The 24988-nt window shown below is 42.2% G+C and overlaps 1 protein-coding gene across 2 annotated transcripts in view; it reads right to left on the bottom strand.

The window, feature by feature from the left end:
• Window positions 1–552: 552 nt before the first annotated feature.
• Window positions 553–24988, bottom strand: part of SH3YL1 (SH3 and SYLF domain containing 1) — an 87810-nt gene continuing 63374 nt past the window's right edge. Inside the window, exon 10 of one of the 2 annotated variants that reach the window (XM_089777065.1) lies at window positions 553–1031. In XM_089777065.1, coding sequence (XP_089633191.1) covers window positions 832–1031 — 200 coding nt within the window. In that variant the 3' untranslated portion in view covers window positions 553–831. The remainder of the gene's footprint in view (window positions 1032–24988) is intronic. The other variant, XM_089777064.1, reaches the window with a different exon arrangement.

Raw genomic sequence — 24988 nt, 5'->3', positions numbered from 1 at the left:
ATAGGCACTGTGGGGGGAGGGGAACCTCCATGCTCCTAGAAGGGGTGAGGCCTTGGTTGGAAGGGGTGGGGCTGGGACAACTAGCTGTCAGCACCACCTAGATTGAGCCAGTGGCTCCTCACCCATCCAGCTAGCCCTCATAGTTGCTCAGTGGACTGCATGTAGCTCTGGCCATGATTTAAAGGGCCTGGGGCTCAAGACCCTGCTGCTTCTGTGGTAGCAGCAGATGGGAGTCCCAGACCTTTTTGATTCCCTGGGCCTCAGGGCAGCTACCCTCTTTGCCTCACCCTCCTACCATTGGTGAGCCTGAGAATTATAGAATTATTTGTCCTATAAATAAATATACTGATATTAGACTGACAATAAAATTATTCATCTAACCCATATACCTAGGGATAAATGTTTTAAACATATGTAACTAAAATCATTTTTAAAAATGTCCAACATTTAAACATGGAATTTCTTCTGTTATATATACACCTTTTCCAAAATCTCCTCTGAAATAAATGTTCACACATTTCCTAAGAGTCAAGAAAAACTACAACTGATAAGTAGCTCGAATTGAATTTATTAGAGTACATTTATTATCAATCAAGGAAAGAACACCGAAGACAAAATAACTTATTAAAAATCAAAATATCCTTGTAATATATCTTTTTACATTATAATTTTTTCATAAAAATCAACTTTTTAAAAAGTGTTGTAACTGGAAGCAGAATAAAAAATTTGTATAGGATAATTTGTAAAAACAGAAATTGTAAATTGATTGTGCATCATCCAGTGGATATTTCAGAAAAGTTTAGAAAGAAAATTAAGGCCATTGAATGCATTTCAGTTACAGTTTTTAGTAACATAATTGGCTGGGAAAATGCCAGTTTGTCCTTGGATGCTTCCTTCCCACCAGTCAAACTGTGAATCAGTTTTGCTTTTGATAATGATTTTATCTCCAGCTCTGAAATTCAAGTCACCCGGTTGCTGTCCTTCAAATGAATAAAGTGCCGTCACTTCCATAGGTTTACTCCAAGAATTCCCTGAAAAGAAAGATTAATTGAAGTCCTATTTTAATTTTAAAAGCTTTTATTAACATGTTGAATGTCATATACAGTGTATATTCTCAAATTCAGTATTCCTAAATGATGGAAACCACTAAGGAGGGTAACATGCAATTTACTATAGTTTCTCTCTCACACACTCCCTCAGAAGCTGGGAATCTGCAGCTGGGAATGGATCAGGTGAGGATTACTTATTCATTAAGAACATAAGAATGGCCATACTGGGTCAGATCAAAGGTCCATCTAGCCCAGGATCCTGTCTACCGACAGTGGCCAGCACCAGGTGCCCCAGAGAGGGTGGACCGAAGATAATGATCAAGCGATTTGTCTCCTGCCATCCCTCTCCAGCCTCTGACAAACAGACCAAGGACACCCTTTTATCCACTGGCTAATAGTCTTTTATGGACCTAACTTCCATGAAATTATCTAGCTTCTCTTTAAACTGTATTAGGGTATGTCTACACTACAGCGCTAATTCGAACTAAGCTAATTCGAACTAACGGATCCAGACTAAAAAACTAGTTAGAATTAGCGTTTTGCTAATTCGAAATAGCATGTCCACCTGGACTCTGAACCGGGGTTAAGGATGGCCGGAAGCAGTGCCAGTAGGGCATAAGATGAGGACTTAGAGCGTGGAGCTGCTGTCTCAGGCTAGCCGAGGGCTGTACTTAAAGGGACCCGACCCCCACCCCAGACAGACAGTTCTCAGGGGTGCCCCGCTTGCAAAGCAGTCCTGGCTTGGAGTGCCCTGAGTGCCCACACTGGGCACATCACACCACTCGGCCATCAGACCGGCTGCACTTGCCGCAGGCTGCCATCTGGGGAGAGGGGGCAATTGGGGGGCTGCAGGAGAGCTTCCACCCCCCAGAAGCCCACAGAGCCAGCCCAGTCCTCCCCATCGGGGGCTCGTATCCCATTCCTCCCTCACCTCCTTCCACTTACCCTTCCCTAGCCCCCCTTCCTGATGTACAAAATAAAAAAAAAAAAAACATGTGTTCAAAAATAGACTCTCTATTGAACAAAACTCGGGGAGACTGGGAAAAGGAGGTGGGAGAGAGGAAGAGAGAGGGTGGAAGAGGGGAGGGCAACTACAATGATCAGAGGTTTGGAAGAGGTCCCATATGAAGAGAGGCTAAAGAGACTGGGACTTCTCAGCTTAGAAAAGAGGAGACTGAGGGGGGATAGGATAGAGGTCTATAAAAGCATGAGTGGGGTGGAGAGGGTGCATCAAGAAAAGTTCTTCATTAGTTCCCATAATAGGAGGACTAGAGGACACCAAAGGAAAGGAATGGGTAACAGGCTTCAAACTAGTAACAGAAAGTTGTTTTTCACAAAGCAAAGAGTCAACCTGTGGAACTCCTTGCTGCAGGAGGCTGTGAAGGCTAGAACTAAAACAGAGTTTAAAGAGAAGTGAGATAAAGTGATAGAGGTTGGGTCCATGGAGTGCTATTAGCCAGAAGGTAGGAGTGGTGTCCCTGCCCAAAGTTTGTGGAAGGCTGGAGATGGATGGCATGAGACAAATGGCTTGGTCACTGTCTTCGGTCCATCCCCTCCAGGGTCCCCAGGGTTGGCCTCTGTCAGCAGACAGGCTACTGGGTTAGATGGACCTTTGGTCTGACCCAGTACGGCCATTCTAAGCTCAGGGCCGGGGGTCTCAGTGGACCACCTTGATTTTCATGCACACCTGCTCCTGGGTGGCCAGGCTGGCAGCTCTCCTGCCCTAGATGGCCACTTTCCTATGCCTAGTGCGGAGGTCGGGCAAGCTCCCGGGAGCCGCCAGCCTGGTCCCGGGAAGAGGGGGAGAGCTGGGGGCCATCAGGTGGCTGGCTCGAGCCATGCCAGGTGCAGGGTCTGCTGGCTGGGTGCTGGCAGGCTTGCACCTGGCATGGGCACCGTAGCCAGCCCGTGCCCCTTTAAGGGCTCCGGGGCCGAGAGGGGGCAGACGAGTTTCCCTGGTGTTGGCCAGAGTGGCCACCAGGGAAAGCTGGGGAGGGCTAGCCTCCTACTAGTTCGAATTAAGGGGCTACACACCCCTTAATTCGAACTAGTAAGTTCGACCTAGGCTTAGTCCTCGTAGAATGAGGTTTACCTAGTTCGAACTAACCGCTCCACTAGTTCGAATTAAGTTCGAACTAGCAGAGCGCTAGTGTAGCGCCTATCAAAGTTAATTCCAACTAACATCCGTTAGTTCGAATTAACTTTGTAGTGTAGACATACCCTTATTGTCCTAGCCTTCACAGCCTCCTCTGGCAAGAAGTTCCACAGGTTGACTACACGCTGTGTGAAGAAGAACTTTCTTTTATTAGTTTTAAACCTGCTACCCATTAATTTCATTTGGTGTCCTCTAGTTCTTCTATTTAGGGAACTAATAAATAACTTTTCTTTATCAGCCCTTTCCACACCACTCATGATTTTATAGACCTCTATCATATCCCCCCTCAGCCTCCTCCTTTCTAAACTGAAAAGTCCGAGTTGCTTTAACCTCTCCTCATATGAGACCCATTCCAAACCCCTAATCATTTTAGTTGCCCTTTTCTGAACCCTTTCCAAGGCCAAAATATCTTTTTTGAGGTGAGGAGACCACATCTGTACACAGTATTCAAGATGTGGGCGTACCATAGTTTTATACAGGGGCAGTAAGACATTCTATGTCTTATTTTCTATCCCTTTCTTAATAATTCCTAGCATCTTATTTGCCTTTTTGACCGCCGCTGCACACTGTGTGGAAGTTTTCAGAGAACTATCCATGATAACTCGAAGATCTCTTTCCTGATTTGTCAGTCAAATTAGCCCTCATCATACTGTATGTATAATTGGGGTTATTTTTCCCTGATGTGCATTACTTTACACTTATCCACATTAAATTTCAGTTGCCATTTTGTTGCCCAATCACTCAGTTTGGTGAGATCTTATTGGAGTCCCTCACAGTCCGCTTCTATCTTGACTATCCTAAACAGTTTTGTATCATCTGCAAACTTTACCATCTCACTGCTTACCCCTTTCTCCAGATCATTTATGAATAAGTTGAAAAGGATTTGTCCCAGGACTGACCCTTGGGGAACCCCACTAATTACCCCTCTCCATTCTGAAAATGTACCATTTATTCCTACCCTTTGTTTCCTGTCTTTTAACCAGTTCTCAATCCAAGAAAGGACCTTCCCTCTTATCCCATGTCCGTGTAAATTACACAAGAGCCTTTGGTGAGGGACCTTGTCAAAGGCTTTCTGAAAATCCAAGTATACTATATCTACTGGATCCCTCTTGTCCGCATGTTTGCTAACCCCTTACTAATAGATTAGTAAGACAGGATTTCCCTTTACAGAAACCATGCTGACTTCTGTCCAACAAATTATGTTCTTCTACATGCTTCACAATTTTATTCTTTACTATTGTTTTGACTAATTTTCCCGGTACTAAAGTTAGACTTACCGGTCTATAATTGCCAGGATCGCTTCTAGAACCCTTTTTAAATATTGGTGTCACGCTGGCTACCTTCCAGTCATTAGGTACGGAAGCCGATTGAAGGGATAGGTTACAAACCACAGATAATAGCTCAGCAATTTCCCATTTGAGTTCTTTTAGAACCCTTGGATGAATGCCATCCGGTCCCGGAGATTTGTTAACATTAAGTTTTTCTATTTGTTCCAAAACCTCCTCTAATGACACTTCAATCCGGGACAGTTCCTGAGATTCATCACGCACAAAGGACGGTGCAGATTTGGAAACCTCCCCAACGTCCTCAGCAGTGAAGACTGAAGCAAAGAAATAATTTAATTTCTCTGCAATGGCTTTATCGTTCTTGATTGCTCCTTTTATAGCTCGATTATCTAGGGGACCCACAGGTTTGTTAGCAGGCTTCTTGCTTCTAATTTACTTAAACATTTTGTTATTTCTTTTTGAGTTTTTGGCTAGCTGTTCCTCAAAAATCTTTTTTTGCTTTTCCTATTACATTTTTACACTTGATTTGACAGTGTTTATGTTCCTTTCTATTTATCTCACTAGGATTGGACTTCCACTTCTTAAAAGATACCTTTTTGTCCCTCACTACTTTTTTTACATGGTGGTTAAGCCACAGTGACTCTTTTTTAGGTCTCTTGCTATGTTTTTTAATTTGGGGTATACATTTAAGTTGGGCCTCTATTATGGTGTCTTTAAAAAGTTTCCATGCAGCTTTCAGGGATTTGGCTCTAGCCACTGTGCCTTTTAATTTCTGTTTAACTAACCGCCTCATTTTTGTGTAATTCCCCTTTTTGAAATTAAATGCCAGGGTGCTGGACTGCTGAGGTGTTCTTCCCACCACAGGAATGTTGAATGTTATTATATTATGGTCACTATTCCCAAGCGGTCCTGTAACAGTTATTTCCTGGACCTGATCCTGCACTCCACTCAGACTAAATCGAGAATTGCTTCCCCCCTTGTGGGTTCCTGCACCATCTGCTCCAAGAAGCAGTCATTTAAGCCATTGAGAAATTTTATCTCCGCTTCTCTTCCTGAGGTGACATGTATCCAGTTAATATGGGGGTAATTAAAATCCCCCATTATTATAGAGTTCTTTATTTTGGTAGCCTCTCATCTCCCTCATCATTTCAATGTCAGTATCGCTGTCCTGGTCAGGTGGTCGGTAACATATCCCTACTGCTAATTTCTTATTATTGGAGCATGGAATTACTATCCATAGCGATTCTATTGAACATGTTGATTCACTTTATATTTTTATTTCATTTGATTCTACATTATCTTTCACATACAGTGCCACTCCGCCATCCACCCGGCCTGCTCTATCCTTTCGATATATTTTATATCCCGGTATGATTGTGTCCCACAGATTTTCCTCAATCCACCAGGTTTCAGTGATGCCTATTATATCAATCTCCTCATTTAATACAAGGTACTCTAGTTCACCCATGTTATTAGTCAGACTCCTAGCATTTGTGTAGAAGCACTTTAAAAATTTGCCACTGCTTATTTGTCTGCCCTTCCCTGATGCATTGGATTCCTTTGTATGCGGTTGTTTGTCTGCTCTGGTCCATGGTTTGCCCTCTCCCCTCCTCTCTTTCTGACTACAGCTTAGAGAATCTCTATCAATAGATTCTCCTCTAAGAGAAGTCTCCCTCTGATTTACGTGCATCTCCGCACCAATCGGCTTTCCCCCATCTCTTAGTTTAAAAACTGCTCTATGGCCTTTTTAATGTTTAGTGCCAGCAGTCTGGTTCCACCCTGGTTTAGGTGGAGCCCATCCTTCCTGTATAGGCTCCCCCTCTCCCAAAAGTGTCCCCAGTTCCTAATAAAGCCAAACCCCTCTTCCCTACACCATCGTCTCATCCAGGCATTGAGTCTCTGAAGCTCTGCCTGCCTACCTGGCCTTGAGCATGAAACTGGAAGCATTTCCGAGAATGCCACCATAGAGGTCCTGGATTTCAGTCTCTTTCCTAGCAGCCTAAATTTGGCCTCCAGGACATCTCTCCTACTCTTCCCTACGTCATTGGTACCTACATGTACCACGACCACCGGCTTCTCCGAAGCACTACACATAAGTCTATCTAGATGCCTCGGGAGATCCACAACCTTTGCACCAGGCAGGCAAGTGTCCATACGGTTCTCCCAGTCATCACAAACCCAACTATCTATATTTCTAACGAACGAATCACCCACTACTAACACCTGTATCTTCCTTACTTCCCTCCCCCTCAGAAGTATCCTCAGTGCAAGAGGATTCCTCAACATCCTCTGGGAGGAGGGTCCCAACTATGGGATGGTTCCCCTCTGCTCCCATTGAATGCTCTTTTCCCTTGAGACTTTCATCCTCCTTAAGAACACTGGGGCTCTCAGACTGGAGGTGGGACAGTACTACAGTGTCCCAGAAAGTCTCATCAACATATCTCTCTACCTCCCTTAGCTCCTCCAGTTCAGCCACCCTGGCCTCCAAAGCCCGAACTCTGTCTCTGAGGGTCAGGAGCCCCTTGCAACGGGTGCACACATATGCCACCCACCCACAGGGCAGATAATCATACATTCCCTCTGAAGCCTGCCTTAGTCCCCTGCACCACTACCCAGAAGCCACCCGTGGTAAGTGATGCCCATCTGGAGCCCACATCCAAACCCCAGCCCCAGTCCTGAACCTTTCCTGCACCCCAAACTCCCTCCCAAGCCTGTACCCTGAATCCCCTGCTGCTCAACTACTTAAGCTCAGAATCCCTCTCTCACTCCAGATCTTTAAGCCCCAGGTCAGAGTCTGTATCCTTCTCCTCCACACCCTAGCCCTCTGCCCCCAGCATGATAAAAGTGAGTGAGGATGAGAGAGGGAGAAAGGGTGGAGTGAGCAGGGACGGGGCCTCGAAGAAGGGGCATGAAGGAGGCAGGGCAAGGGTGTGTGGGTTTCAGGTAGATCCTGGATTGCACTTAAATTCAGAAAGTGATCTTATGCTTAAAAAGGTTGGAGACCACTAGACTAGACAGACCTTTGGTCAAACCCAGTATGGCTGTTCTTGTGTTATCATAAATGATCTCAATCTAAGAGCACAGTTAAAACAGAGCCTCAATATAAAAATTGCTGGCTTTCCTTTTCAGGAGCTCAAGATTGCACATACAGTCAATGAGAGCAGTAGAAAGCCACAAGATATTGAAGAATCAGCATTCTCTGAGACAAAGCTGAACGCAATGTACAAAATCTTAACTATTATGGAATACAAGTAAGTGTTAGGTACATTTTTTTCAAGTCCTAACTCCAATCATATCCAAATAGCAGCCACATCTCCCAAATGCTACATCTACATGGCTATCATTCTCATGAGATTGGAGCTATTCCCTCTTCTTGGTGACCCTGGCAAGATTGCTATTTCCTCTTTCTTTTATTTAGTCTCTCAATGGAATAATATCCATCTCAAACAAGGAATAATTCAGCCATTAAAGGAACTAAAATAAGATTGTAACACAGAATTGTGGTTTGTACGCAGACAATATTACATTAATATTATCTTACCTGAAAGTCTTACAAAAGAAAAAGAAACTAAAGGTTTAAAAGGTCTGGTTTTAAAGTAAATTAATAAAATCAGAAATTATGGCTACTAATTTTACTGTTTCTGTACAAGATCTCAAATAGAAATAGGCACTTCATTTGTTCTACTTTGAAAAATAAATATTCTAATGAACTTTGAAAAAGTGTAAGTAGTGATCTCACTAATAAATAAAATCTTGGCAAAGCTGAATAAGGTACCTTGAAAATTTTGTGGCTGAGAAAGGTGGCTATAATCAACATAGAATTGCTGTCTATGGCTTACTATTTTTGTATCTCTCTTTAGAAGTCTCCAGAATATTATTTTAAAATATCTGCTAAATATAATTTTTAACTTTGTAATGGAAAGATAAAGGCCATGAGATGTTACTTAGTTTGCTTGAGCCTGACTGTGATACTTACACACACATTTGATAGTACCTTACTCTGCAAACTGCCCAAATGACACCAGTGACATTCACACCAAGAACTGCACTACTAAGTGTGAGTAGGATATCACATTCTGGTCTTTTATGGTCTAACTGTTACTGACAGCTTGAGAGAATGCCAAGGAAGTCAAAATTGGTTTTTTTGATGGAAAGCAAGACAGCTTAATTAAGTAGCTACCATGGTATATTTTAACACACATCTCTGAAAGAATTTTTTCAGCTTTAAAACGTCAAATTACCAATGCAAACACATAGTACATGACAAAGCAACCAACAAAAGCAAATTTACAGCTCTATTCGGAGAGAAACTCACCAATGTTTTCAACATTCTGAAATAAGAATATAGTTTTATTGAGGTATGAGTTAAGTATTTTTTCTACTTTAGAGACTCCACATTCCTGAATGTTAGGTGGTTTAAAACACCAAAGAAAACAGAATAGTAAAATATCTCAGTGGGAGAAAAATAAAAATGGAAGTGTCACCTAACTAATTACATTTTGAAGAGTTAAAACCACCATAACTTTTTGAATGACCCTGTATAATTTTGTCTAGTAAATGTAATAACATTGTTTGTGACCATTATAAATGTAGAAAAACTAGTCTGAGCTCCTTCTCCAAACACTGTGTCAGTCTCATTTGATATATATTTGATGGTTTCCTCCCATTTTGCTGCTCAGTCTTTGCAGTTTATAGCTAAACGTGACTTAAACCTCTGAATAACACCTACACAGTTTGTTAATGGAAAGAGGGCAATACTACTGGATAAAAGAAAACAACTCTAAGGGAATGGATAACACCTATTTAGCTTCTACTTATCCCCTGAATATTGTTTATATAATCCTGTTCCCACTGTAATAATGGCAAGACTCCGATTGACTTCAATAGGAACAAAATTTAGGACACATTTTTCCCCCCTGCTTGCTGTTTACATCATCTAAATACTTGTGGATAATTATCGTGTCTCCCAGCCCTGTTGTCATTGTTTAACCAATGTATAAATATTTAATCTTTCCTCATAAATTAATCCTTCCAACCTCCTAATGATTTTTGTCGCTCTTAACTCCTTGAACTCTATCTCTGCGCTGCTTTATATACAATACTTGCACTGGTTTAATAAAAACTGGTTCTTAAACTGAATTAGTGAAAGAAGTGCAAACCCTCTGGCTACGTCTACACTATAGAGCTTTTGCTCAAAAACTCGTGAAGCGTCCACACTACAAGCACATTTTTGCGCAAGAAAATTTACAGTACATTGTAAAAAGAGAAGGCTTTTTGCGCAATAGTTATTCCTCTTTCTACAAGGAATAAGCTTTTTTGCGCAAGAGCTCTTGTGCAAAAAGGTGTGTGTGGACAGCAAACGGGTTTCTTGTGAAAAAAACGCCTATTGGAAAAAGCACAGGTGCTCTGATGGCCATTCTGTTAATGGCCATCAGAGCTTACTTGCGCAAGAGCGTCCATGTAGTGTGGACGCTCTCTTGCACAAGAACTTTTTGCGGAAGATCTCTTCTGCAAAAAGGTTATTGTGCAAGAAGCCTGCAGTATAGACGTAGCCCTCATGTGAATACACGTAAGCTGTATCTATACTTACTGGAGGATCAACACTCCAGTGATTGATCTTTCGGCGTTCGATTTAGCAGGTCTAATACTAAAGGGTTTCTGCTACTGTGGGGCCTCTCACTATGGGGACAACCCAGAAAAATCAATGTAAGATATATGGACTTCAGCTACGCCATTTTTGTAGCTGGAATTGCACATCTTGCATTGATTTTCTCCACCAGCGAAGTGGACCTAAATAAATACAAAACTGGCTCATGTCAAATAAATTTCTCTCGGTGAGTTCAAAGAAGAGCAAAAGAAATGATTAGGAACTTGGATGTGTAGACTGACTGAAGAAGAAAGATTAATTATATATTGACCAGCAGTAACAACAGAGTTGGGAAGACATGGTAATTGGCAACAAAATCCTAAAGACCATAAGCAGTTAGGAAGGAAGTATATGACTATATATTCTCTGATATTTTCTTTGAAGTTGACAGGAGTCTTGCTATCACTGTTCACCATAAGCTGTGCAGTTGTACAGTCACTCAGGAGAGATTCAAATGTTGCCTAGATGATTGGCAGAGCACTCACATCTAGGTTTTATTTCTAAAGGTGGCGCATATTCACAAATGCCTCAGTGCATATATGAATTTATTCTGCACACAGACTGAAAAAAATTGCATGTGGATGGAAAAGATTAAAAGGAACATTCCTTGCCACTGACTAGTGGGAGCAGTACCAATTTTTTAGTAAGTGTGGCATAAAGGATGTGTCTAGACTAGTGGCCTTTTGTCGACAAAACTATACCTGCGTCTACACTACTGCTGAGTTCTGTCGACATAATGTCGACAGAACTCGGCAGTTTTGTCAATAGCAGTAAAGCTCATTCTATGAGGAATAACATCTTTTGTCGACAGAGTTCTGTTGACAGAAGGCATTATTGCATCTACACTGTCCTTTGTGTCTACACTCTCATGTCGACAAAGCGGTTTGCTTTGTCGACAGAACTGGATGTCGTCTAGATGCTTTTTGTCGACAGAAGCTTTGTCGACAGTATCTGTCGACAAAGCTTCTGTCGACAAAAGCCTGTAGTCTAGACGTACCTAAAGTGATACCAGCAGTTGCCTCCTTCATGGATGAAGTTACACTGACATCTGCATTTGAAAGGACTAAAATCTGTTTCACACTTCACTGACTGCCAAATTCAGGGCCTAAATCCAGGGTGGCCAACCTGTGGCTCCAGAGCCACATACAGTTCTTCAGAAGTTAATATGTGCCTCCTTACATAGGTACCAAATCCATGGCTGGAGCAAGAGGTGCCAACTTTACACTAGGCCGGAGGTGCTCACTGTTCAACCCCCAGCTCTGCCCTAGGTGCTGTCCCCCTCCACCCTTTTCCCCTAGGATCCTGCCACTTCCTACTCTCTCCACCGAGCCTGTCACACTCACGCTTCTCCATTCCATTGTCTACCACTGAGAAAGAGCTGATCACAGTGGGCAGGAGGAAAAGGAGGCGGCGGCACTGACTAGTGGGGCTGCCAGGAGCAGGATGTGCTGAGAGTGGTGGTGGGGAGATGATGAAGGCTGTTGACATGTACATTGGTTCTTTGACAATGTACATTGGTTCTTTGACAATGTGCATTGGTAAATTCTGGCTCCTTCTCACCAATCTCACTTTAGAAGAACATGATGCTAATTATATTACAAAGATAGCTTCCCCAATTATCACCTCCAATATCACTCTCTCAAAGACACCTCCCCCCCATCCTCCCTCTGTTCTAAACTCTGATTTGTCTATTTTATATGTGTTCACATTTTTTATTATATCCCTTTGGTATATATGGTCATGCCAATTTTCTTCCACAATTTGATCTGAGGAAGTGGGTCTGGCCCACGAAAGCTCATCACCTAATAAATCATCTTGTTAGTCTTTAAAGTGCTGCATAGTCCCGTCTTTTGTTCCAGCAAGACCAGACTAACACGGCTACATCTCTATTACTATTATGGGATTTTTCAGGCATTTTAAAATACAAATATTTACTTTTGCAAAAAATAAAATAAAACAAAATGCTCCTTGGCAGCCTCCCCTATTGGGTTCTCATCCCTAAGCCACCATAGTGCCCCAACTCAAACTTCCTGTACACGTAGGCACTTTTGAAACTAATTACACAATCTTATTCTCCATGTCCATCACAACTTCACTGATCAACACTACCATCAGCCAGAACTGTCACAGTCTGTCAGCTACATCTGGGTTGTGCTCCCGGCCTGCCTTACCAGACCTACTCACGCAGAGCAAAGGCAGAGAGGCAGAGTCTCAGGAGAGGTAAACTGGGCCTTTAAAGGTGCACAGGGGCTAACCAGGGCTATAACCTATGTTGTACAAAGTATTGGGATCTTCTCATCAATCTAGCTGTGGGGCTGGCCAGAATGGCTCTCCATCTTGTCAGGAGGAGGAAGCTGGACATGGGATTGGAGGTGTTATGTGATTGTGGGACCTATTTCTGGTCCCTCAGACAATTATGCCTGCAGGAAGACTTTACCTGGAAGGCTTAGAGGGGCTCTAAGTTGGGGGGGTGAGTTTAGGGGGAGGCCTAGAATGAGGGCTTTGGGCTGCAGGAGTATCTCGGGACTGGGAGGAGCTTAAGGTGGGGCAGCAGTTTGGGTCTTAGTCTTAACTGGGCAGCTCCCTGCTGGGGTAGGTGAGGAGGGGGCCTTTCTCCCAACAGCAGCAGCTCTGTGCTGCTGTGTGAGGGGTGCCCTACTTGCTGTCTCCAGCAGCTTCAGGGATTGGGGAGGGATCTCTCTCCCCAAGGCAACCCTCAGCCACTCAGTGTGGCTTAATGGGGAGTGGTGAGGCCGTACTGCTTTGGAGCACTTAGGTATCTCCTATTTTTTTAACCTTTGACCTCTCTCCTATTCCTGTTTTCTCCTTTGTTGTTCCCCCCATGATGTAGTGGGGCACAGACTTAGTAGATTCTTCCCCTTAGGTGAGAGGCAGGGCATTTAATTTTGGACAGCCTAGACTCACACATGCTAGTACTTCAAAAAGTAGAAATAAAATTGTCTCCTTTAGTGTTCCTAGTGTCAGGCAGAAATATTTCATGGATGTTTTGCCACTGCTACTTCAGATCAAGTTTAAGATGCCAGAGCAATCCAGGGGGACTAGAGGGAGAGAATAATGAATACATGTTTGTGGAGAATCTGTACCTTCCATTAGTTATAATTCCATGTATCCTTTCCTCCAGAGAATGAAGGCAAAATATGCCCCCCACTATGCTTTTTTAAAAAACTCTTCTACATGGGCATTCTTTTCTAAACTCAGATAACCTAAAGCTGTAGCCCTCTTGGTATTACCTATTTTGCATTGCAAGCTCATAGACTATTTGTTGTCTGTTATATCTTCCCAGCCTTTTCTAAATTTATTACTTTCATTTTATTTCTTGATAAGTCTCTATTTTCTCTGTACCTTCTTTCTCTGTCTTCACTTGTTTTAAGAGAGCAAAAAAAAAATATAAGTCAAATGTATATCAAGATTACCTATAACTCTTGCCTAGACATTGTGCTAAACCATGTTTAAGATCTGTGCATTTTAATAAGTGCTATATTTAATTATATAAATTGTTAAGGAAAAATAGGAACAATCTTTAACTTGCTATTATGTGTTATAGTTCTCAGACTGAATTGTAATAAAATATTCTGAAGTTTATTTCCAAAGTTAACACTGTACATTTTTTATAGTGGAAAAAGGAAGATTTCTGAATACATTACAATCTTTGAAACAGGAATTAATTTCTTGAAACATCAAATTTTCAGCTCACACAAGATGGTGCTACAGTGCTGCATTCAGCATCAAATGTCTAGATTATTGAGACTTTGGATCTAATGCAGTGAAGCTCGCAGATAAAATAGCTGATATTACAAAAGCTCTCTATTTTAATTAGACTATTTCAATGCACATACAATCCCATTAGTTCATTTTTAAATTAAGAATTCTTTAAGTTAATATAAGGTCCTATACCAATGGAAGAAAAAAATCAAAAAGGTTCAGCTAATTTTTATCAATAAAAGAAAGGAAAGACTGGAAGGCACTATACAGCTAGTAGGACACAATCTTCACTGAAGACTTAAGACCTCTGCAGTCACACAGAACCCCATGCCACCAAGAACAATATATTTGGTTCACATAAGCATGAAAGCCACATGGAATATGGAGGCGAGGGTGCGCAAACACAAGAAAATACTTGTACAGAGCCCCAAAACCTCTAAGTTTCACACAGTTTTGCTGCCAGGAAACAGAGGGCACCGCCGGCTGCTTGTGCACCATGAAAGCCTGCCCCGCCTGGTTGAGTACCACACAACCCAAATTGCTGCCTACTCTGGAGGACCAACCAAGGGATGTGCTGCTCTTACCATGGTGGCAGCACTCCTCCACATGTAGCTCTGCGGCCTGCACAGTCAGAGACGGATGAGTTTGCTTTCTTCACCTCCTTGCCTGCCAGCTGGAGCTAGTACTGCAGCCTCGCAACTGCACACCAATCGTGAGGCTGCAGTGGCAGCGCAGGCTCCCTGCTACATGGGAGAGAAGGGGGAGGAGGGTGAGCTCCTACTGTGGACCACCTGGAAGGAGGCCATAGACCACTAGCAGTCTGCGGACTGCACTTTGAGAGCCATGGATTTAAAAGAAGGTAATACTGGGGTGTTTTGAAAATAAGTGAAAGAAGAAGCTGGAATGCATGAGAAGAAGTGAAGCCAGGGCAAATGTAACCCACACACCTACTGAGTGTGGTTCACTATCCCATGTAGTGGCACTTAGACCACTTACAGAGAAAAAGAATGAGTCAGCTCTATAGCCTTAGCTGAGATCCAACTGGCTTTTAGCTCAAGCTGTACAGACTCAAACAGAGCTCCCAGGTTGAGTTCTGCCTGTTGGCCTTACACAAACATTCAAGAGGATGGAATGCAATAAAACAATTAAAGAAATGTTGTGAAACACATGAAAGAAGTAGTGTCAGTCTCTTTCACCAACAGAAGTTGGTCCAATAAAAGATATTATTTCATCACTTCACCCATTTTGTGCTTCTGATATCTTAGCAGAAGCCTTCTGCATGAAGTGGAGTAGGAAGAGATGAGAGAGAGATCAGATATTAGGTAGTGGCAGTAATCAAGAGAAGAAAAACCAGAATATGGACAAATGTATTTGCACCAAGGACTTAGTGGGAGGGGTAACTTTTATAGCAATTGTACTGGAAGAAGGTGGGCAAAACTGGACATACAACTCTGAGGAAAATTCCAGTATTGCATGATTTGCTACACATACTTTAGAAAGTTGTGCCATTCTCTGAAATACCAGATCAATGCCCTCACAAAGTAGTGAAGCTCTGTCCTTTTTGATGTATAATCTAGATGACAAAAATCTGAGAAAAAACATGTGATCAATAAAAACACTTCATATTATGACTATGCAGAGTCTTCCAAATTTTAAACTTGGATATTTGCACATGGGTCACTTACCTCACTCTTCAGCTTCCATCAATCAGGATTACCTTTATTTCCTATCCAAAATTATCATCTAGTGTAGCTGTGATATTTTGTTTAAGAACATAAGTGTGGCCATCAAGGTTCCTTCTAAGCTGCTTGGTGGCACAGTCCCACAACTGCTTAATCAGCCCCACCCAACCAGGCAGCTCCATGCATAGAGTCCGAAGCCCCTGGCTGGGTGGAGCTGATTAAGCAGCTGTGGGGCTGTGCTGCTGTGCAACTTAGAGGGAACCTTGATGGTCATACTGGGTCAGACCACAATCTTGCCCCAGTATCTTGTCTTCTGGCAGTGGCCAATGCCACCTGCTTAAGAGGGAATAAAAAGAACACAATTATTGTGTACAGGCAGTCCCCGGGTTACGTACAAGATAGGGACTGTAGGTTTGTTCTTAAGTTGAATCTGTATGTAAGTCAGAACTGGCCTCCAAATTCAGCCGCTGTTGAAACTGATCAGTTTCAGCAGCGGCTGAATCTGGAGGCCAGTTGCGACTTACATACAGATTCAACTTAAGAACCCCAGGCATCCCCAAGTCAGCTGCTGCTGAAACTGATCAGCGGCTGATTCCAGGAAGCCCCAGGGCAGGGGCTTCCTGTAGTCAGCCACTGGTCAGTTTCAGCAGCGGCTGACTTGGGGACTCCTGAGGCAGAGCAGCTGGGGTGCTGCCGGGTTGGTCCAGTAGCGCCAAGGAGTGGTGCTGCGGGACCAACCGGCAGAGCCCCACCTGTTCTACCACAGGCCCGGGGCTTTGCTCCATGTCTCCCTGGTCTGCTGGGGGGGGGGGGGGGGTCCCACTAGCTGCGCTCCCCCCCCCCAGCAGACCAGGGACACGGGGAGTAAAGCCGCAGCGGCGGCGGAGTCCCGCGCCTCCCCGGCTTTGCCAGAACAAAGCCTCAGAGGCACAGGACCCTTCCGTCTCCCCGGCTTTGCTCCGGGTGTCCCTGGTCTTCTGGAGACGGTCCCCAGCAGACCAGAGGCACCAGGAGCAAAGCGGCAGCCGCGACGGGGTGCCGCGCCTCTGAGGCTTTGTTCTGGCAAAGCCTCAGAGGCGCGGGACTCCGCCGCCGCTGCTGCTTTGCTCCGGGTGTCCCTGATCTGCTGGAGACGGTCCCCAGCAGACCAGGGGCATCCGGAGCAGCTTTTCTCGCCCCGGAGGTCAAGGTGGCAGGACCGCTGCACTCTGGGCGGTCCCACTGCCTGCGAGCTCCGGGGCGAGAAAGCCCCGTTCGTAAGTGCAGATCCGACATAAGTGCGGATCCGACGTAAGTCGGGGACTGCCTGTATTCATCCTATCATCCAGTCCCTGCATCTAGCAGTTAGAGACTTAGTGACATCCAGAGCTTGGGGTTGCCTCCCTGACTATCTTGGCTAATACTTATTGATGGACCTATCCTCATGAACTTACTTTGTTGTAGTCTTGGAAGTCACAATATCCCTTGGCAAAGAGTTCCACAGATTGTACACTGTGTGAAGTAGTTCTTACTTTTGTTTGTTTAAAACCTGCTGCCTATTCATTTTATTGGGTGAAGCTCCTCCCCCATTCTTGTGTGTCTGAACTTGAACTTTTCACCAAAAAAGTTTTGGTTGGAAAGTTACACCCAGCACTCAGGCCTACACATGGCAAGGGCTTTTTGCCCCAATCCAGGATAGCAAAACAATTCTGAAATGTTAAAATATCTTGGAGGATGGGAAATCCCTTTCCCAACCAGCTCTAATTGTTACCTTAGTGCAAGAAAGACCTGAACAGCAGCAAACAGAAGCAGCCCTTCAGGAGACAGTACTTTGGAGTAGAAGAATAGGAGTCCTTCCCACTTTCCGCTACTTAAATAAGTTTGTTTTACTCCCCCATGCCAACTCAACTTCTTCCCAATTTGCTGTCTTTGCCAAATGGAAGAATGTGAAGCAACCTTGGTTTTACTTCAGAGTTTGGATGATCAGAGATGCTGTAAAAACTGCATTAATGTAGGACTGGAGCAGAATGATGTACATGATTTTCTACTAAGACTCACATAGGAGAGATTAAAACCTAGGTCACTGATCAATCCAACTTAGGACATGCAATATTGGCATATGTATTTCCTTGAGTTCTCAGTCAATTCCATATGAGACCTGCTTGCTCTATCCTGAATGCAAAATCAGTCACTTTACTTTACTGATTAAATTGACTGTGATTATTTTTGATCTAGCATGTTCTTCAAGATGACAGGGTACAATGTTCCAGTCCAGAAAATTTTTCAAATCTAAGAATTATTTGCAAAATGTTGATGTTGGCCCATCTTAATTCTCATCAGTATTGGGCAATATTGTTGCAATACAGGCAGTCCCCGGGTTACATACGATAGGGACTGTAGGTTTGTTCTTAAGTTGAATCTGTATGTAAGTCGGAACTGGTACATATTGTAGGGGAAACTCTAGCCAAACATTTCTCCAGAGGTCAGTTTTATTCTCCCACACCTCACTTCCCTCAGTCCTTTATTCTCAAGCTGAGGTGTCTGCTGAGAAAAGCCGCTCTGCATCTCCCTGGTCTGCTGGGAGGGCGGGGGGGGGGGGCGCTAGCTTCGCGTCTCCCTGGTCTGCTGGGGGGAAGCAGCTAGTGCATGGTTGCCTCACCCCGTTTGTAAGTAGGGATCCGATGTAAGTCGGATCCATGTAACCCGGGGACTGCCTGTATTGGGTTTCCCTATCAACTCCTCCCAATTTCTGATTCTGACTCCTCTCTTTCTTCCTCTACTCACAATCTCCCACAATCATCACTTATAATTTAATTTTCCATCCGGATGCTCCATTTGACCCCTAGGTGTATACTTCCTCACCCTCACCTCTTCATTCAACCTGTAGCCCTGGTTCAACACTCCTACTTACCAAAAGGACCATTTCATTTGGTGTGGGCTCTTTATCAACACTGCTTTTTTTGCTCTCTGTGTTGGTGGGTTTCCCCTCACTGACCATAATCTAATTTTGTTCATAATTGTCCCAACGTGGCTTATGTGACCTCTAGTCACTCAGTGTTGACTACTATTCATCTGCTCTCAGTCCTTTCCTCCCCTTCCCTACCTTCCATTGATATGCTTAGTGATTTTCTTATACTTCACTGTCCTCTACCTTTTGCTCTTATGATTCCCTCACCTCACATAGGCCAGCTTTTCAACCCTTAGTCCTGGTTCACTCCTGACATCCATATCCTCTGCTCCAGCCTTCACAATATGGAGCATCTCTGGCAGATACCCCATGACCAGGTGTGCTGCTCCTCTACAAATTCATGCCATCTTACTGGTTAAACACTTCTACTTCTCCAACTTAATTCAATTCTTACCCTGAAATCCAAACCACCTTTTCTCTATCTGTGACTTACTCTTGAAGCCCTTCCCCCTCCTCCTGCCTCTTTATCTCTCTCCAGGCCACATCATTCCTATTTCCTTTAAAAGATAAATGACCAAAAATGACATTACCATTACTAACTTTCTTTGGGGGTTCTGTCCTTGGTCTTCTTTTCTCTTCTTCCTCCACAATTTATCTGTAAGCAATCTCATTTTCAAATACAAATTCAAATGTCATCTCTATGCCAATGACATACAAATCTACCTCTCTACACAGAATTTTCTTCTGCCTAAACTAAAAAAAAAAATTCTGTCTCTGGAAGCCTAGCCAACTGGCTAAGTTCAACATAACTTAACAAGCTCGATCACCCAAAACCCTCTTTCCCAGTCTTCTCTTCATAACTTCTCTTTCTCACTGTGGACAATACCACTATCCTCCATGTTGGTCAGGCCCATAATTTGGATGGTATCTTCAACTGAAATTTCTCTCTAAGGCCTCATTTAGGCCATGTATAAATCTTACAGATTCTTTGGCATAATCTCTTTATTATTTGGCTTTTCCTACTCATACAGTAAAATTCTCATCTCACATCTTGATTATCACAAAATCCTTCTCTCTGGCTTTGGCAAATAAAATCTTGCTCTGTTCTAGTCTATATATAGGGTTCTTTTTAAAACTCCACATTCATTACTGTTGTATCTGAGCACCTTATGGTAATAGTTCATTAAGGAACATGAATAGACATCTGTGTTTGTTCCCTCGTCCTTTCCCCAGAGGGGAAAGCATAAGAAGTAGAGCATCTTGTTTGGGTGGAGCATAGGAATAGTATAACTGGATCATAACAATAGCCCTCTATTCTGTCTTCTGAAGCACTTGGCATTGGCCACTGTCAGAGGGAATGAACAGAACGGGCAATCATGTAGTGATCTATCCCTTATCACCCATTCCTGCTTGTAGCAAACAGAGGCTAGGGGCACTTCAGAGCATAGTTTTGTATCCTTGCCTATTTTTTGTTTTATTCCAGGATAATCACTGATAAAGTCTGCAGATGATACAAAGATTAGGAGAGTGATAAATAATGAAGACAGATCACCAATACAGACCACTCTAGATTGCTTGGGCTGCTTATGCTCATCACATAATCTGCATTTTAACATAGCTAAATTAATTTACATATCAAAGAACAAAGAATGTAGGCCACACTTATAGGATGGGAAACACTATCCTCAGAAGCAGTGACTGAAAAAAGTTCTAGGCGTCAAAGCAGATACACAGCTGAACATGAGCTCCTAGTGTGATATTGTGGCCAAAAGGGCTAATGAAATATTGGATGCAAAAGTGTAGAGGTTAGATTACCTCTGAATTTGGGAATGGTGTGATTACTTTTGAATGGCCTTTTCAATCTAGCAGACAAGATATAGTAGGATCCAGCAGCTTGAAGTTAAAGCTAAGCACATGAAATGGAAATTTTTAACAGTGAGGTTAATTAACTGTCGGAACAACAAAGCAAAGGGTCACAATGTATTCTCCATCATGGGCAATTTTTAAACAAGATATATTCTAGTTCATAGAGCCATAAATTTTAGGCCTAAAGGAACCACTGTGATCATGTGGTCTGACCTGCATGGCAAAGACTACAGAATTCCCCTAAAATAATTCCTAGAGCATATATTTGAGAAAAAAACATGCAATCTTAATTTTAAAATAGTCAGAGATGGAGAATCCACCACAACCCTTTGCAAAATGTTCCAATGGTTAGTTACTCTCCCCCTTTAAAAAAATTACCCTTTATTTCCTGTCTGAAACACGAATTATTTTGAGGAAGTTCTATGGCCTGTGTTAAACAGCAGGTCAGACAAGACAATCCCAACAATGGAGCATGAAAATCTATGAAAACAGAAACAAATAAATTGATGCATTCAAGTCAAGGTGATTTACTAAGTTTAAAAGTTCCCATATTGTTTAAGTTTTGTCACAAGCCTTTATTTAAATGATTCTTGACATTTTAGGTGTTAATCTAACCAAATTTTTTGAGACCAAATTCAGCACTAGAAGTAATTGCCTCTGGTTCTTGGACTGGCATCACATAACATTCATAATGTATTATTTGACAGATAGGGCAGAATGACAATTTGCTAGTAACAGATGCGACACATTGCTATCACTAGCCAATTATTTTGTGCAGATAAAGACTCAAAAGTATACATAACATACACAGTTATCTGTTACACTGCACTTTATACTAATTGTAAAGATAAGGTAACATACAGACTTCTTTTAGCTCCTGTTGCTTGTGGATCTATGACTCTGTGCTCCTCCCACCACAGTGCTGCAGGCAAAATTTTCCCTCCAACAACTTTCTGTGAGTCCTTAATATATTTAATTCAACTGCTTCAACTTTATTGAAAATTTGGTGCGGAAGCCCTTGTTACATTCCAAACTATGAATGCAAACAGTGCTACCATTGAAATAAAATACAAGAGATGGTCTGACGGCTTGTGTGTGTAACCTTCTTATTTTGAAACATGTTGTAAGGCAGGCTGAGGGAATTATTCTGTTTTAAAAGTCATTTCAAATATTTATAAATGATTTCAATGTTCTCTTTTCTATTTATATTGGTACATCTCTGTACTTTCTCTCAATACAATTTATAGTCTATACTGTGGCAACTGCTGATCACTCTGTTTTATGAGTCTCAACTGATGACCAACATATCCTCCATTCTCCCTTTCTGAAAACTCCATACTATTTCTCTGTGGGATAATCCTATTACACACTGGAAGGTAAATTAATTCAGATAAAATAAAAACACTTTATCTTTGTTCAAAACCTGAACTATACTTGCAATTTTTGAGGTTAAAAATAGTTGGGCTATTTACTGAACATAATTTCTGTGCAATATAATGCAAATTTGAAACTGTAACTTACGAAAACTAAATTGAAATATTAATTCAAGTAGACACAGATAAGAACACTTATCTAGACTGAAAACTGATTAAAGAACAGTACATAAAAGTTAATTATAAATGGCACCCAGCCATAATCAAGTGGCATCAAGTTGACTGATATGTGTGTTTGTCTGCTTCAGGGAATCTGTGCTATACCTTGTCTCAAATATTTCTTTTAACTATTTGGAAGAGGCAATATATGGCATATTAGCTAAATTTGTACATGATACTAAATCAGGAGACGTTGCCGAGGAGCGGCGCTACTGGAGCAACCCAGCAGCACCCCAGCTGCTCTGCCCCAGGCGTCCTGATTCAGCCGCTGCTGAAACTGACCAGCGCTGACTACAGGAAGCCCAAGGCAGAGTTGCTCTGCCTCAGGCTTCCTGGAATCAGCTGCTGATCAGTTTCAGCAGCAGATGACTTGGGGACGCTTGGGGTTCTTAAGTTGATTCTGTATGTAAGTCAGAACTGGCGGTCAGTTTCAGCAGTGGCTGAATCTGGACGCCAGTTCCGACTTACATACAGATTCAACTTAAGAACAAACCTACAGTCCCTATCTTGTACGTAACCCGGGGACTGCCTGTATAGTACAGGAAGGTAACAATCCTTCCTAGGAAATAAACTTTTCTCTATGGCTTGTGACATTCAGGCCAGACCAGACCCCTATAGTGATCTCTTCTGACCTTAAACTATCTGAATAATTTTATTGTAATACAGAATTCCATAACATTGATTAAGTATAAAGTTATTTACTTACTAAGACCAAAATTCAAGGAGTTGTTAACCTGCTTCTCCTATCAGTGCTGATGACTTCTTTAACAATTAACAGACTAGTAATTGTCTTACTGTGGCAATAAGCACGACACAGGAGCCTGAATGGAAAAATTCTCTCTCTTGATTATTTCGTTTGTGCTCTCAGTTCAGAACTCAATAAAGCACTATTTTTCAATTATAAACTACAAATCTTCATCTAAAAATTACAAATAAAGTAGGTTTTAAGTCTTCATTTGTATTCATTTAATAAACTAGGATAATTAACATTTTGTATGTAAGATATTATTTTAGGTCACCTTTAACAATTATTCAGAGAGCAGTACTGATACTAAAAACGGAGTTAAAATCAATTTTTTCATTACTGTAACATCACTACTAAATACTGTGGATTGTTTCATCATACTAATAGACTGTAATTCAATCTCATTGACAGCATCCCAGGAATCTAATTATTTCAAGTATTACAAATAAGATTTCTTGTATACTGTGCTCATTTAGTTGAAAGCAAAGTGAAGAAACATATCAAAAGTAGCTTTTAAAAAAATCAAAAGTCTATTGCAAAAGTTGATGATTCCCTCTCTCTCTCAATATAAATAAATAAAAAGAGATTTGTGCATCTCCATCTGTCTGTGAGCCTGTTTGTTCAAGAACACCTCGTAAAAGGTAAGAGCTAGGATCACCAAATTTGATATGCAGCTTTCTCTTCTCCTAGCTTACAGCAAGGTCAGGGTTTGATTGTGCCAGAACAACTGATAGTGCCAGGAAAAGGACTGTTTTCCATAACATGGAAAGAGAGAGGCTGTTCAGAGGGATGCGATACTGAACTATGCAGGGTAGAGCTATCCTGCAGAGTGACTGCTGGGGGAAGGCATGCTACCAATGGAATGGTCAGGAGGACTATGACTCCACCATCTTACTTGCCAGCACACCAAGTAGCCCCTCCCAACCATCCCCTTCCTCCCCGCCCCCCAAACCTGGGCAACCTCAATCTCTTTATATCTTATAATCAGCTTGCTCAGAATACTATGTGGTTGATTATGTATTTGTTCCAATATGACCAAGTTTCACAGAGAATACTAGGACTGGAAAGGACCTCAAGAGGTCATCAAGTTTAGTCTTCTGCCCTCCTGGTAGAACCAAGACCATCTAGATCATCTCCGACAGATGTTTGTCTAACCTGCTCTTAAATATCCCTAATGATGAAGATTCCACCACCTCCCTGGGCAATTTATTCCAGTGCTTAATCACCTTGACAGTTAGGAAAAACTTCCTAATGTCCAACCTAAACCTTTCTTGCTTCAATTTAAGCTCATTGCTTCTTGCCTATCATCAGAAGTCAAGGAGAACAATTTTTCTCCCTCCTCCTTGTAATACTGTTTTAAGTTCTTGAAACCTGCTATCATGTCCCATCTCAGTCTTCTCTTTTCTAAACTGTACAGGCCCAATTCTTTCAGTCTTCCCTTATAGGTCATGTTTTTTAGATCTTTAATCATTTTTGTTGCTCTTCTCTGGATATTCTCCAATTTCTTCTCATCTTTCCTGAAATGTGGTGCCCAGAACTGGACACAATACTCCATTTGAGGCCAAATCTGTGCAGAGTAGTTTTGAAGAATGACTTCTCATGTCTTGCTCACAACACTCCTAGAATCTTTTTTTGCAGCAGCGTCAGCCTGTTGACTCATTTAGCTTGTGGTCCACTATTACCTATATGTCCCTTTTGGCAGTACTTCTTCCTAGACAGTTACTTCCCAATTTGCATATGTGAAACCGATTGTTCCTCCCTAAGTGGAGTACTTTACATTTGTCCTTATTAAACTTCATCCTGTTTACCTCAAGACCAATTTCCCCAGTTTGTCCAGATGATTTTGAATTATGACCTATCCTCCAAAACACTTGCAACCCCTCCCAGCTTGGTATCATCTGAAAACTTTATAAGTATCTCTATATGGCATTATCTAAGTCATTGATGAAGATAATGAACAGAACCAGTCTTACAACTGGTCCCTGCAGATCCTTACTTGTTGTGACCTTCCAACATGACTGAGATACATTAATAATTGCTCTGTGAGAACTGTTATTCCACCAGTTATGTACTTACATAGCAGCCACATGTATGTTGCATTTCCCTGATTTATTGATAAGAAGGTCAGGTGATGCTATATTAGGAGCTTTACCAAAAGTCTAGGTATACCACATCTATTGATTCCCTTTTATTCACAAGGCTTTTTTTCCTATCAAAGGAAGCTACCATTGGTTGGACAGGATTTGTTCTTTATAAATCCATGATGACTTACTTATCACCTCATCTTCCAGATGTTTTTTGATGGATTCCTTAATTATTTGCTCTAATATCTTTTCTGCCACAGATGTTCAGCTGA

The sequence above is a fragment of the Pelodiscus sinensis genome, chromosome 3 (genome assembly GCF_052426305.1).
Source record: "Pelodiscus sinensis isolate ZL-2025 chromosome 3, ASM5242630v1, whole genome shotgun sequence".
In the NCBI taxonomy this organism is placed as follows: Eukaryota; Metazoa; Chordata; order Testudines; family Trionychidae; genus Pelodiscus; species Pelodiscus sinensis.
The sequence above is the reverse complement of the archived record's forward strand: the minus strand, read 5'-3'. Positions and strand labels throughout refer to the sequence as shown.